This window comes from Aedes aegypti, chromosome 2 (genome assembly GCF_002204515.2).
Source record: "Aedes aegypti strain LVP_AGWG chromosome 2, AaegL5.0 Primary Assembly, whole genome shotgun sequence".
Classification (NCBI taxonomy): domain Eukaryota; kingdom Metazoa; phylum Arthropoda; class Insecta; order Diptera; family Culicidae; genus Aedes; species Aedes aegypti.
Genome location: NC_035108.1, coordinates 169,943,324 through 169,958,893, shown reverse-complemented (window position 1 = coordinate 169,958,893; position 15,570 = coordinate 169,943,324). Strand labels below are relative to the sequence as shown.

Here is a 15,570-nt window from a genome sequence, read left to right as displayed (position 1 = left end):
ATTAATTGCATAGTTTAAAATCTAAAATCAGATTGATTTTATTAAATGCGATTTTGATAAAGGAGACTGGGTAGACACGATCCCCGATGATCGAAACATTCTACTATTTTTTACTGTCACTATTGTTATAAAGTTTCTTCCAGTATTTCTCCCACAATTCCTCCAGCTATTTCTCAAAGTATGTCTAAAGAAATTCCTCCAGAATTCTACCAGCAGGAAATTCTGCAGCAGTCCAACGTAAACTTCTCCAGTGATTGCTCTGCAGCATTCTCATCTAAAATTATTTTGGTGATTCTTTTACCGATTTCTTCCAGGGAAATTTGCAAAGGGTTATTCACGGTTTGTGCAAGAATTTCGGTTTGTTCAGACACTTGGTCTCTATTTAAATGCAAGTCTCTAAAAAGTCTATATTTTTCTTTTCAAGAATTTGTACTCAGATTCTCTCAAGAAAAGTTTCAGGAATTTTTGTAGTGTTTACTTCAAAAGTTTCATCAGGAATACTTTCAGGTACTCCTACATTTCAGAATTGTTTCCAGCGATTTTTGCAAAAAAAATTTAACGAAAATTCTTCAGAATTTCGCCAAGGGAGTTTTTTTTTTTCAAAGACTATCCTACACTGTTAAAAATAATGAAGATTACACGTCATGTAAACTTCATTTATGCGATTTAAGACTGAAATCATGTAATAATGTGTTATACCTCATCTAATCTCACAGGATCCTGCTGGATTACATGACATATAATTGTAGTTTACATGACATATCATGTAAATATCCATGATATACCACGCTCCAATTATGTGCATTATATGTCTCAGAAATGTACACGTTTTGTTCGAACTGTGTAGGATTTTTGGAAAAAAAATCGCTGAATTCCAGAAAATGCTCGGATCATCCCTACAAAAATTTTTCCTACTATTTTTTTTCAGTAATTTTTCACATGATGCTCAAAGGAAATCCTTGAGTACTTCAATTGTACTACCTCCAGTAATTTTCTCAGGGATTACTTTCAACAATTTTCCAAAGACTATCCTAGGCCTCCTGCAGGTATTTTTCAGTAACTTTCGATCCGATTTCTCCAGTTGTTACTCTAAGAGGTCTTCCAAAGGTTTCCACTGATTTTTTTTTCAAAGGAATCCAACAAAGGTAAATTCCAGAGTTTTTGGTAAAATTCGTTCAAGGTTTTTTTACAAGACACCCGACAAGAATTTCTACGCCAGTTCATCTACGGTTATTTCAAAGAATTACTCAAAAAAATCCTCGAGGGGTTATTCGAGTGAATCTTTTAAGAACATTTCAAATAATTCCTTAAATTCGACCTGTGTTTCATTATTGAATTTCCCTAGATTTTTTTCTAGGAATTTATGCAGTATTTAATCCAAAAATCCCTATGTAATATTCAATGGTTCATTTAAGGTTCCACACCAGTTAACACAACAGCATTTTTTTAAAGAAATCTTCCGATCATTCCTTCACATTTTTTAGGGATTTCCAGGAGTTTTGTTTTTAAGCAATAATTTAGAAAATCTTGTAAATTTTCCTCAAGAGTGAGTTCTTCTAGAAATCCCTATTCATCAAGGGTGACTTAAGAACTTGCACAAGTGTTAACAGAAGTTACCCTAAGATTTGCTGTTGGAATACGACACGTCTCAGCTTTCCGGAAAATTTCATTCACATTTCCTTGGAGAAATACATGGAAAACTACTGGAAGAATGCTTGCATTGTTTTTGAAAAATTTCTTGAAAAATCTCTTAGAGTTATTGAATGACTTCCCGAAGAATTCTTAGAAGCAATCTCTGGAGTAATTCCCGAAGATATCCTTAGAAAAATGTCTAGTTAAAATCTTAAAGAAATTTTGAAGGACAATTTTTTAGAAAATCCTTAGAATCCTTGGAGTTGTATTTATCTGATTCTGTTTGTCTTAAGTTCATCGAAAATCAATGGAGCTCTGGAGCTACCGTGGGAAAGAAAAAAGATAATTTAGAACTCTTGAACATTTTCAAATAAAACGTAACAATTCATCATTTATCTCAATTACCACATTTAAATGTCATACAGGTCGGACGCAATTAATCGGGGGCTTGATAATCCGTGTTTCTATTATCCGATCCGGGGATTATTTGTATTAATTTAAATGGGAATATACCTCATCAAATATGTAGCAGTTGACTTTTGTGATAATCATTAGCACGATTCAATCAATTTGAGTTATTTCAAAGAATTTGTCTCTTTCTTGCAGGCCAGAACTGTATGATTATATGCGAAAACATCGGTAAACTTAGTTTTCATTCTAACATACTGTCACAAATCCAAATAAAATTTTACTGTTGCGCCCATGAAGCTGTCTTAGGTATCCAAATGACCCATGGAAATAAATGATGCATATTTTTTTTTGCATCGAAAACGCCGTAGTAAAAATACTTTCAAGAAGAAGCATACTGGTGCTTTTGAAAGTTCCGTTCAGTTCACAATGATGAACAGAGCTCTTGCAAACGAAATAAAAGACTCCATCATTGGCAAATTAAATTCATTTGTATAAAAGTTATACTTTGGTACTGTTAGCACCTTCATATTGGAATATTGGAAATTGAAATAGCTTATGCATGCATTAAAAAATGTATATAAATATAAAAATTGCTATTAATTCAAAAACACTTTAAAATTTGTCATTATTTTGTTTTAGCCATATAAAATTAGGGTATTTCTTAAATCTAGAATTATTTTATGAAACCTGGAAAAACCGGGAAATATCAGGGAATTTCATTTCGGTACACGAGTAGACACCCTGAAAATTTCTCCAATAATTTTTGTAAATTCCCTGCATATTCTCTAATCCTCTCTGCCTGAAAAAAACATTGAAGACATTCTTGGGAAATATTCGATAGAATTACTAAATAAATCGTAGGAAGAATCTCAGGAGTAATTCCTGATGGTTTCTAATGTCTCTAATGTCAATTCATAGTTGAAATCTTTATAAAATCATGAAGGATAACTTTAAAGGAAATCCTAAGAAATCCATAAAGGCATCTCTGGACAAGTTTGTGGTTTAATTTTTGGAGATGTTCCGAATGGGAATCTTGGAGGATGTTCTAGAGAATTTGATGGAAAAATCATCGCATCAAATTCTGGAGCCATTAGAGTCTTGAAAAATAGGCCTTATTTTCTTGATTTTTTTTTTTTTTTAATAATCCTGATGGAATTTCATAGGATATAGGGAGACTTACGGCTTCGGCACCATTCGACTATTATCGGCAATCAAATTTCAAACTCCAAATACACAGTATTTTTCTATCAAAACACATCAGTGGAAACATTCAGATGATTCTTTGTTCTGCCCGCTTCCCGCTGGCGAGATTTCCGAGACTAAACAAACGATATCACCGGAGATACCATCAATTCAAATGAGCACGCCTCAAAATGCGACTGATTTGGAGCTGCCGAAGTGATTCACCAGCAGTTGTTATGGGAAAGTTGCCGAAGAGAATGAGGCTGCCGACAATAGTCACACTGACAAGGGATGTTCGCAGCGTTGTAAAAACGTTTCCAAAAGCATTTTGACAAGTCTGTCGGTGTGAATCGATAGAGGATTGAGCAACGCATAAATGTAAATAGACAAACACGGAATTTATCTGCTGATGTCTGAGAAAATTACAAAAGAAGCACGGCATCGGCTTAAGCTGCCGAGAATACGTAAGTTCCCCTACTTGGAGAAAAAAACCAGGTTTCCAAAACAAAATTTCTGGAGGAATTCCTTAAGAAATATCTTGGGGGAATTTCATTATCAATAAGCACTAAATAAACTCCTGAAGGAATCTTTTGAGTAATATCTGATTTTTTGGGCAAGTGCCTAAATTAATTTCTGATGAAATTCCTAGGGAAAATTATGAAAATGCGTACAGTAATACGAGAAATATTACTTCTTGTTATATCACGCAGAATTCCCGAAATAGGTCTTTGAAATATTATTGAAGAAATATCTGATTTGATTCTAAAAAAAACTCATCTCTTAGTCCCTGTTAGATTTAATTTTGTTTTCTTGAACCTTGTTTAATCTCGTTTTGGATTCTGTTTGTTTTTTTTTGTCAGCCAAGAGGTCTCTAAACTTCCTGTTTTCGAGATACTCAGCCGCACCAGCCCTGGGTTTGGGATTTTTCGAGAAATTTTTAGGAATTATTCTGGGAAATCCTCCAGGAAGTGTTCTTGGAATTTTCCACTGATTACTTTAGAGGTTACTTCAGCGATTCCTACAAGGTATCTTCCAAGGAGCAGAACAGAAATTCCTCTAGGATTTTCCAATAAATCTCATCCAAACATTCAGAGATTTCTTCATCATTTCATCATGCAATTACTCTAAAAGACTTCCAATAATTTCGCGAGTATTTGCACACAAATATTTTCCGTGGATTCTTCAAAAAGTTTATTTAGAGTTCCTGCAAATACGGAAATTAAACGATTTTTTTACGGGATCCCTATCGAGTTTTTTTTTTAATTAGTCTTTTTTTTTTAATTAGTCCGATTCGGACCTTGTTGTAATTCGGACTATCAAGCATTTCCTAACACTGGTGCTTATAAAAAATATTGTTCGTATTGATTTTCTACCCATCGCACTATGTTGGATTTTGTCGATTTCATGCGCTTTTTGAATAGCGCCCAAACCGTTGATTCTAGCGATATAGTTTGTTCGGAGAAGTTTCTTGGTATATTAAAGCGCATCGTCTAATGCAAAAAGTTTTGTGATCAATCCACCTAGCAGTGAGATAAAAAAAACTATTTAGATAGACACATGGTGTCTTCGGCAAAGTTGTGGAATTGGAAATTTGAAACAACTTTGTCGAAGACATGATTTTTCTATCTCTTATACTTTTTGAGATATATGCCGTTGTATGTAAGTAGACCCTAAAAATCATTTTTATTATCATAACTTTTTTCCAAGATTTTTGATTTTTGTTTGTGTTTTCGACAAAGTTATTTGTCATGAAAAATCCCTTGTTTTTGCTGAACATATCATCACGCTATCTTTTGAAGTAGGGGGAGATCCCCCAGTACCGGACACTTAAGCCACTAAATTCATAATTCGAAAAATATTGGTATTATGAGCTCGTGTTTCCCATTTATGATAAATATTATCATTTTTATAGTGTATAAAAATAAATTTGAAAATATAAATATGAATTTTGACATTGCATTTTGATGATGTATTTTTGTACCAAATTGATCGATCTTGAAACGTGGCACCCAATACCGGACACGATCTGAAAATGCGTCGAATTCTGTAAATTTGAACATCATTGAATGTGTTTACTATAGGAATAGTATACAATTGCCAATTCAATGCATTTGCAACATTTACAAGACCAATTTGAGTTTTTCTTAGTTTACAAGATGTGCATCAAAATTCTCTTTCATATATGATGAAAAATAGCACATTTTACGATGTTGTTCTGAATGATCATTCTTCTTAATTTTATAGCATGTTTGATACCATGATCGACGGAATCCATGAAAAATGAATGTATTTTGAGACACTGGTGCAATAATTACAAAGATAACATATAACAAATCAAGCTGTCCGAAACTGGGGGACAGGAGTGCTTAACCCAAAATTGTAATTTGTCCGTATTTGATTCAATTATGATACAAAATACATTCATACTATCAAATTAGGATTATTTTCGAACATGCTTGCGTGATCCAAAGTATTTTTTCATATTCAAAATAATTACTAATAAGGCTCAATATTAAGGCGATACGTCAATTTTTTTTAAGATTTTCAAACTTTTCTACTTTTTTAAAAAGGCATGCATATTTCAAGGATGTGTTATTCTACGCAAACATTAGTCTCCATAATAGCTTTCTTTCCTTCTAATACACCATCTTGATTGGACCATGATTTCTCAATTTTTTGACTTTGTCCGGTATTGGGTGCTGTCCGGTACTGGGGGATCTCCCCCTAACAAAGTTATTTATGAATTACTCTTTTTTTAAGATGTAGTGTAGGCCCCTATAACTGCCATCGGTGCAAAATGGCGCAGACAACACTTACACATTATGAAAGTATCATATCTTCCCTTTCGGCTGATGACAAAAACATTTGTGTATAAGCGTCTTTTCATGTGTTCTTATTGTTAAACAGCCTTATTAAAACGATTTCTACCGATAATTCCTTTACTTTAAAAGATAGAGAGGTGCAATGTTCAGCAAAAACACGCGTTTTAAGATATCTAACAACTTTGTAGAAGACATGAAAATTTTAAAAATCTTAGGCTCTTTCTTGATGATCAATTAACTGGCCTGCTCTGTGGCATTCACTGCATGAATTGTTTAGATTTTTTTATATGGATTTGACACTCAGTGCAATAAATGTTAACATTTTTTATATGGAGTTTCGAGGTTACCAAGACTTCTTCAGAGGTCCAGAAATTCCTTCATATTTTTTTGCAGGAGTTGATCACGTATTCCTCAAAGCTTTTATTAGAGATTACTGCATGATGTCCTTTAGAAATACCTTCCGTATTTTATCAAGAATCCTAACAAAATATCCTGGACGATTCTATAGCAATTCTCAGATAAACTTATCGATTAATTTCTTCTAACATTTCTGGGAAAAGCTCTAAATAAAAACCTGAAAGAAGCCCAAGAAGAAACTCTTGGACAAGGACTTACTTTAGAAGATTTTGAAGAGTAATAATTAAATTTCTGAGGTAGGCGACCCTCAGCATGATCTTGCTGACTAGCTGCGTGTTTACCGCTGCGGCTACTTGCGGCCCTACTTTGATCTAGAGTATGTTATCCAAAAAGTTTAGGAATGTGATTCTGATCTGGAATGTGATTCTGGTATTTCAGTATTTGATTAGGTGATTCCAAACTTCACTCGAAGAATACTGAACATAATTTCGATGGACCAACTGCTAAAATCAATCAGCTGTTGCAATGATTTGGCGTTGGCGAATTCCGTCACTCATCGGTACTCTCCGTGCGCGAAACAAAGCCAATCTTTAGGAAAAAAAAGAATTATAATAACGATGACGACGCTTGCCGGTCTCTGGCTGGCAGTATAATAGTAGAGGTACTAACGACACAACGACGAAGTAGATAAAGCCGGTGGAAGAAAAATGACCATTTGGCACTTCACTCAGCAGCAGGTTGATATGACCGCCGAACAGTTTGTACATTCGTTAGAAATGCGGTTATTATTAGAAACATAGAACTTGGGACAAGCCACGCGTTTTGCCTCTATAGTGAAGACTTGTAGCCGCAAACATGAGGAGGAATTCCTGTTGATGGTGTGTCCGTCTCTTCAGCACAAATTTAATGATCCCGGGGAACTTTTGCTCTTTACTTCACCACTGCACTCAATACCTTCCTCCGCTATCCTACCGAATAAACGATGGGTGCAGATATGATAATTCAGTGTGTCCATCCTTTTGTGTAGTACAGGTGCCAGTAGAACGTGGATCATCCGCTTTGCCCGCGTCGTTCGGGATTGTCCATTGCGTGCGTGTGTGGTGTGTACTGGATTTGTGTCATTTGTTTTGACTGGACCGAACCGGCGTCTTCGTAGCAGTGCTAATTGAATTTTTTTCGTAAAGACCGTGAACAATTATTCCGAAAGAAATATGTCGCACTCTGAGAGCAGTTCGCAGGATCAGGAACCGAAGAAGGATATGAAGACACAATGTGTTGTGATCGGTATTTGTTTTTTTAATTTCTTAATTAGTATAATTCCAAACATTACGTTCATTTCTTATATCTAGGTACTCTGTGTTAGAAAACACTTTCATCCTAATTTGATATAACTAAATTAGGCGTTTATTCACATTTTGTTACAATATTACATTTAATTTGCCGTAGGAGTTCAGATTTTTTACTGGTGAAATTGCTTAAAAGAGAAAAAACGCATTCAATCAACTTAACCAAACTTAACCTAGGGCCTGTCCATTTAATACGTAAGGCAATTTTTGGGATTGTTCAACTCCCTTTCCCCCCATAATAAGATTTTTTTCTATGAAAATAGAAAATAAATTGTATGGCGCGTAAGAAATCTCAAACTCCAACGATTGCTTTATTAACGAGCACGTATGCGCGGGGCATGGAGCGCGAGTTTGCCAGTTCAAGTTTGCTGAAAGTAGCAAAAACTGGATCCACATGGTTACCTAGATAGAAGTTCCCTCTACGAAAGTAGGGTTCTTGAAATAGCGCCACTTGAGCTGTACCATTTTGCATAAGTCTGCAAAGATTGATCGTTGCTGTTCTTTTATTCTGAAGATTGATCTGAGCTAACCTAACCGTAGCCACTACCCAAACTAGGTAGGATTAAGCTTTTTGCAATCTCAGCAAAAAAAGACCAGCAGCGAAAAAACCAGATCGGTATCTATAGAAAGTCGCCAAAGGCGAAAAAGCACAAAATACACTGTGTAAAACGCATAATGGGAAACCATATAGGTGATAATTTAAATTAAATAGCAACATATTCATAATCCCACCCTTATTTAGCCTCAGGATAGAGACTGAAGAAGAGCAGCCGATTATCTCGGAGAAACACAAGGTACCTGCGCCATTGCTCCGAGTAGCACAGGAAGGGCACAATACTGCAGAGGGCGCCCTGGTACTCCACAGGCTCCGTTAGCGGTTAGGTTTTATTTAGACCCCCCTAACCATTCATTCCTAGGCACGGTACGCATTACACCATAAATTAGGGGTCACCTGTGAGGTGGACTTTTGCCACCGGAACAGGCAGTCCGTAGTGTTAATTCTTAGCCAGTTGAAACAACCGCTACCGACACTACGCGGCTATCTAGGCTGCTCGGGAATGGAGGTTAATATTGATGATTAACTCCTGCCGTGCCCAAGCAGCCCCAAGCCCCAGCAGAGTTTCGGAATCAGTAGGTCATCGGTCTATTCCTGTTTGGTATAATTACTATTTGGCATAATTTTCTAAAATATTGAATTTGTTCAAATTCCTTCCATTAGGCCAAGGGATATCTGTTAATTCAGGGTGGTCACCGAACCGGGAAAAACAGGAAAAGCGGGAAAAAGACGGGAATTCGAACCCACCGGGAAAAAGACGGGAAAAACCGGGAATTTGAGAAGATCACCGGGAAAATTGTTTTGAACGAACATCTTCAAGCTGTAATCTGCAAATCAACCTCCAAAATAAGTTATAGAAAGTAATTATGTTTAATAACATTTTCATGAGACAGCAGAAATTTTGAACAAGTATCTTTCAAAAACCAATGAATTAATTTCTACTATGCTACACCATATTTCTTAAAAATGTTTCACTATTTTCTTAGCAATGTTTTGAAATATTTTTTTGAATTTTTGTTCTCGAACTACCAGGGCTAAAATTTTTTGAACTTTTCTCTAAGACGTTTTAAACCAAGGTTTAATTACTTATTGCGGATTGGCTTAGCACTCTTCTGTAATTGCTGAACACCACAACTAATCTTGAAAACAAGTCTCTATTTATTAAAGCTTTTAATATGTCACTAGTTATCTAATCGACGAAGTTTTAAATATTAGCTCATTTACGATCTTAATAACGATCAAACCATTACAGCTCATATAAAATTTGTAAAATATCCATACAAAAGGCATTACGAGAGGGTGGGTGGATGTCAAAAATGATAATTTTCGGTGTTATTAAAGTTGTGAGCACTTACTTAGCTTCTACGTGTGTGGCCTTGTTTCATTCATATCATGAACTTATTTGCTTTATGGAATAAAATTCAAAGGATTAATAGGGTGATCAAAGTATTTTGGATAGACCGTTACGCGTATATAATTTGGCCATTTACGGCAAAATCAAATGGAGGTGGCCAAATTATATACGCATAACGCTCTGTCCAAAATACATACAACACCCTAATTCAAATAATTTCAATAACGGCAAGGAACTACTTGGGCATCTAGGGCTTTTGTTGGCCAAATTATCTCAAATTCAGCATTAAGATGCATTATAAGATGATTATAAACCAAAGTCAAAACTCGAAATTTCAAGAGCATGAGTCTAGAGAGGCAAACAGAGCTTTGAGCTAAAAATTTTGATCGTTTTATCATCACCAGAATGCAACCAAGTTCTAGATCTTAAAACTTGAACTTGAAATTTCGAAGTTTGGCTTAAAGGGCATATTGTTGGTAAATATGGTTCAGATAGCATTCAAATTAAACTCCTGTCGTGTCAAGAGTAGGATCTGTTTTATTAGCACAATTAACCATATCTTTCCCATGATAGATAGCTCCAGAGCTCCATTGATTCTCGATGAACGCGAGACAAATCGATTCAGCTACTAATCACTCTAATAGTCAACATATTTCTCCAATAGTGAAACTATTGATAAACAATCAAATTACTATGGAAAAACAACTAAAAAAATTTAAACAGATTTAAAAAAAAATGTTGCGGGGCTTTCCATAGAAAAGATTTTTGATATAGAAAAAGTCAATTAAAGTCGTTGGAAAGAATGGATTAAAAACCGGGAAATTATGTAAAATATACCGGGAAAACCGGGAAAAAAGCGGGAATTTCAAAATCGAAATTTGGTGGCCACCCTGTTAATTGCTCGCGATTCCATTCATTGCCAAATATTGATATTGCATACTTACTACTTATAGTCATTTTCCAAGAAAACAACATCTAATAAAGCGCTTGGGATAATGGTGCTGTATCATAATTTCATGTTTGGCAACAATGCGTACAACATTATTATTATTATTATCTTTATTAAGGAGATTTTCAGCCCTATGACTGGTTCATCTCCGTATGCGTACACTCTTAAAAATAATGAAAATTACTCTGGACGTAATTCTGGTTATGACTGAATGACACTTGATGTAAGTGATGGAACGACACAAAAACGTGTCCTTGAAGACGTATTGAACAAAAAATGTAATTTTACATGTTAAAGGACACGAATATGACGGTACTGTGATCGACATTTCCCGAATCAGACACTAACGTATTTGAAATTGAACACAAATTCACGTCATTCGGCTCGCTTCTTTTATGTGCATCCCAAAAGACGTAAATCACATTATTTTTTGGTACTGTGTACAACAGCTAAGATATGTCATGACATCTAAGAAAAAAAAAGCCAGATAAATGTTCTGACGCACCTTATGGTTTCGGAATGCACCCGATTCTGTTTTTGCACGGGAGATGCGTACCGTGCAAAAAAAAACCGGTTCAAAATTTTAAAAACCGTGCAAAAAAGTAACACCATTTCTCGTCTTTTCATGCAATAATAAGGTTTTGGAGGAAAAAAATGTATGAAAACTTTTGTTGCACGGCCGTATAAAAAAAATTGTGCAAAAACAGAATCCTATTGAAGATATTGACAAAATGTTGCGTAGGGAGACCATATGACAAAAAGCCATTTGGCATAGTTATTTAAATGATAACAGGCCATATAACATAATAGTAATTTAGCCAATGAACATTTGGCATAACTTGAACATTTTATTTAAAAATAAAGATCGTAACTATGGTGGGATGCCAAATGGCCAATCAGTGTTTTATATAATTATGCCAAATAGCATTATACCATATCATTTTATGCCAAACGAACTTTTGCTATAAGGGCTCTTCGCTCTTCATCGATATACTGCCTATATCTTCAATAAAATAATACTGAAAGAAGGGTTTATCTTTAAATTATATAGAATTAAACTATTCGTTTGTAGAGTTTATGGAAATTTACTGAAAAAAGTGTGTATAATTATAATATGCAAAATAATCATGAATACCTACGTTTTTGTTTTATCACATAAAACCTAAAAAGAAGATGAATCGTAGCCAAGCCTCAAATTGTCAGGAGCACATATCTGAATATCCCATCATCCATTTAAGCTGAAAAATGATTCAATCGGTCACTCGCTGGTGATGACAATTGGATTAGAGTAAAGTGGGGCAAGAGTTTCTTTTTAAGATTTCTAGCTCAATTCAAAACCAAACTTATAAATGTAATGGTGGTTCGAATTATATTCAAGTAAGAGACATTCACACCAAATATCATGAAAATTGATTGTTATTTGGAAAAGTTGTGGCTGTTTGTCGTTTTTCGACGTAAATATTGTAATTTTCGGTCAAACTTTCGTTGCATGGAACCAAATGAAGATAAAATCTTTTTCAATGTTTTATGTAAGGGCGTTTCTAGGCCTATCTTAAGGATGCTTTGAGATGTATTAGTTTTTGCGTAAATGCTTGGAAACAATAGTGGGCAAAAGTTCGACCCATGTATAAACTCATGGGAAAAATAACAAATTGCCTAAAATCCACACATTATCTTCAAATTTAGCTAAATTTGCCCGATTGTGCGATTGTCCCCAAAATTTTACATATCCACTTAGTTTTGCGAAAAACTGCTATTTTTGAATATATTACAATTAACCCTGTTTTGAGCAATTAAGAAAATTTAGTGTGTATTTTTCGGCAAACTTAAGTTTACGGCTGGTATAAAGTATGCCTGTCATAAAAGTATCGATATTTTGTGTTTTAGCCAGCGAACTTTTGCCCCACCGGTGGAGAAAAAGTTCGAATAAGACAATTAATTTTGAAAGTGTTATAACTAAAAATGGGTAAATATTTTGACACAAGTTTGTTCAGCAAAATTATAGCCAATATGTTGAAGGTTCACTGTATGGTATTTGTTTTGTTTCAACTGCTATTGTTTTCTTGGAAACTTTCATTACACCACTAAGGTCGAACTTTTGCCCTACCTTACTCTAAAGTTTCAGCTTAATTGGATGTTCCAGATTAGTGCTCTTGCAAATTTGAGGTTTGGCTTCGATTTATCTTGACACTAAGTTAATCACATAAGTGACATACGCAAAGGAAAAATAAAAGAAAAAGGATATACATACAGCTTTCTGGGGAACGGTATTCTGGGGATTGGTTTTCGGGGGAATGATTTTCTGGGGAATATGTGAATCAGAATGATCTATGTAAGGCATTTGATAAATCTTCAGAAAGTTTGTTTTCTACGATAATTTCTATGAGAATTCATAAACAACAATCGATCCTATTATTATAGTTATATTCTCTTTTGTTTTACAAAACCTCACACATCACCCTGTTTTATAAATCTAAACCAATCTACTTTCATTTCTCTTCCACAGGTGGTGTGGCTCTAGTGGTCCTCTATCTGGCCTTCGGTTATGCCGCACAGATCCTGTGTAATGCTATCGGTGTGGCTTACCCGGCATACATTTCCATGAAAGCGATCGAAACCCGCACAAAGGAGGACGACACCAGATGGCTCACCTACTGGGTTATCTACGGCGTTCTGTCGGTGTTCGAGCACTTCTCCTTCTTCCTGGTGCAGATTATCCCATTCTACTGGCTGCTGAAGGTAACGCTCCCCTCCTCTCGATTGACCGAGATTTGTACCGACTAATGCCTTTTTTTGTTACACTTGTAGTGCATCTTCTTCGTCTGGTGCATGGTGCCAATTGAGAACAACGGATCGACCGTCATGTACCACAAGGTCATCCTGCCATACTTCAAGAAATACGAAAAAAGTAAGTAACGCAAGTATGGGAAGCTTTCAAGCACATTCGATCAAGCATACACAAATTCATGATTATGGTAAGTAATATTCGCACCTCCATTCTCAAGTAATCATTGTCAAAAGTTGTGTTGCCCGAAAGCTTATCGAACAGGCATTGCTCGGCAAAACAATAATGATTACGATATCCACAATTAACAATGTTGTACTCTTTCGAAAGGTGCGGACAATCTGATCGGACAGGCCACTGATAAGATCAAGCAGGTGGCCGGTGACGTGATCTCCAAGAAGCTGTCTTAAAGCAACCCACCATGCGTAGCTTTTATCACAATTTTTGTAGCATGTTGTTTAGAATTTTAAGATACTTTCCTTGTACGTAGTATAGAGAAAACTATCCGTCTGTGGTTGCATCATTTTCACTCATTTTTAATAGTATCTGGTTGGTATTGTAGAAACATCACACGCGAAGAACAACACTTTTTACATCTTTTCACTTTTTGAAATCCAACTTAATAAGTTTATCTTTTTTCAAACATGTACAAGGTTTTAGCTTAACGCATTGATTGTATAATATGTGAATATTCAGTCGGTTAGATTGGTAAACGCGAGGCATCACAACCGTGACCAGTCCTAGAAAAGGACCAGCAGAATAAAACGTGGCCAGTAGCAGCAATGTTCCAAGCCAAAAGCAGCATCCCTAATAAGCACTTGCCTTAATTCATCTTCTGCAACGCATGTTACAAATACTGTCGCGGGCCTATTTATTGAAAGTCAAACATCATGCCATTATTGTTGAAAAACAAATACACGCAAACAAAAAATTGTAAAACAATGCAAAATTCGATTCTTGAGCGGAGTATCGAAAAGAACAGCACTTAGGAATAAATAAGCTTTACTCTATGGAGGGTGTAGTTGTTCGTGGGCAAGACACATGCAAAGTATGGTTAGGTATTTTGAAAAGAAAAGAATTGTAATGAATTATAGAAAATATGAAAGACATAGGTACCATCTAGATACGGGATTTATTTTTTCGAAAGAAATGTCCATACAGGTAAAGGAAGGTAGGAGGTCCCAAAAACGACAATATTGGAAGAATGTTTTGGTGATTTTCGTTTGACTGAACAAATATTAAATTATCACGAGGCATGTAAAGGGTATTCCCCATCAGGAATGCCTAATTCCCATAACAACTGTGCAAAATTTCAGCTCTATCGGTTAAACTATAATTTAGCGCTGGCCGTTCAAAGATTGTATGGTATTTACTATGGGAAAACTTACTTTTGCAAAGAAAAATCACAAGGGTCGGTGTTCTCTTAGTAGACAGTCCCCTATAGTCGCACTAGTCGCTTTTTACGGTCGTTTTGCTATAAATCGTTGCAAATTATGTTTTGACTTGAAGGTCAGGAGATATTTATCTAAGTACCATTTATACATAGCTTAATTTTGTTCAAAAAGTGACCCAGACGGACGTGATTTACACCAATCTATCTGCGGCATTCGATAAACTAAATCACGATATTGCAATCGTCAAGCTCGATAGGCTTGGAGTTGGAGGCAGCCTTTTGAGATGGTTCCGCTCTTACCTCACTGATTGTCAATTAGTGGTAGCTTTAGGAAAATATCGATCACCCTGCTTTTACGCGTCATCAGGCATACCGCAAGGCAGTCATCTGGATCCGTTGGTTTTCCTTTTGTATTTTAACGGCGTGCACTATATCAAAATAAATCATTTAAATTTTCAACAAGCACTACGAAACAAATTATCAAAGACGTGTTTTCAATCTAATTTGGTTTGTTTACGTTAGATTAAATCCGGCAAGATCAACGTTATCAGGGTGTCGACTACCTGGAAAAACCTGGAAAGTCAGGGAATGTCAGGGAATTTATTCCTGACCTGGAAAGTCAGGGAATTTCACTTGAGGTCAGGGAAAAAATATCAATACTACAACATCAAACGAGTTTATTGTCTGCAAAGTAATTGATTATGCTGAATCAATACACCTTCAGCATGGCTTTGATTTGCAGCCGTGGACTTTAACCACTCGACCAGGACCCAGAAAATTCTC

The 15,570-nt window shown here is 35.6% G+C and overlaps 1 protein-coding gene across 5 annotated transcripts in view; it reads left to right on the top strand.

Annotated features, from left to right (window-relative positions):
* Positions 1–14,516, top strand: part of LOC5572193 (receptor expression-enhancing protein 5) — a 41,749-nt gene extending 27,233 nt beyond the window's left edge. For 3 of the 5 annotated variants that reach the window (XM_011495194.2, XM_021843126.1, XM_021843127.1), the window contains 3 exons: positions 13,116–13,348; positions 13,418–13,517; positions 13,725–14,516. In XM_011495194.2, the coding sequence (XP_011493496.1) occupies positions 13,116–13,348; positions 13,418–13,517; positions 13,725–13,804 (413 nt within the window). In that variant the 3' untranslated portion in view covers positions 13,805–14,516. Of the gene's footprint in view, positions 1–7,431; positions 7,689–13,115; positions 13,349–13,417; positions 13,585–13,724 lie in introns of all 5 variants that reach the window. The other 2 variants (XM_011495195.2, XR_002500157.1) reach the window with 2 other exon arrangements.
* The last annotated feature ends 1,054 nt before the right edge of the window (positions 14,517–15,570 follow it).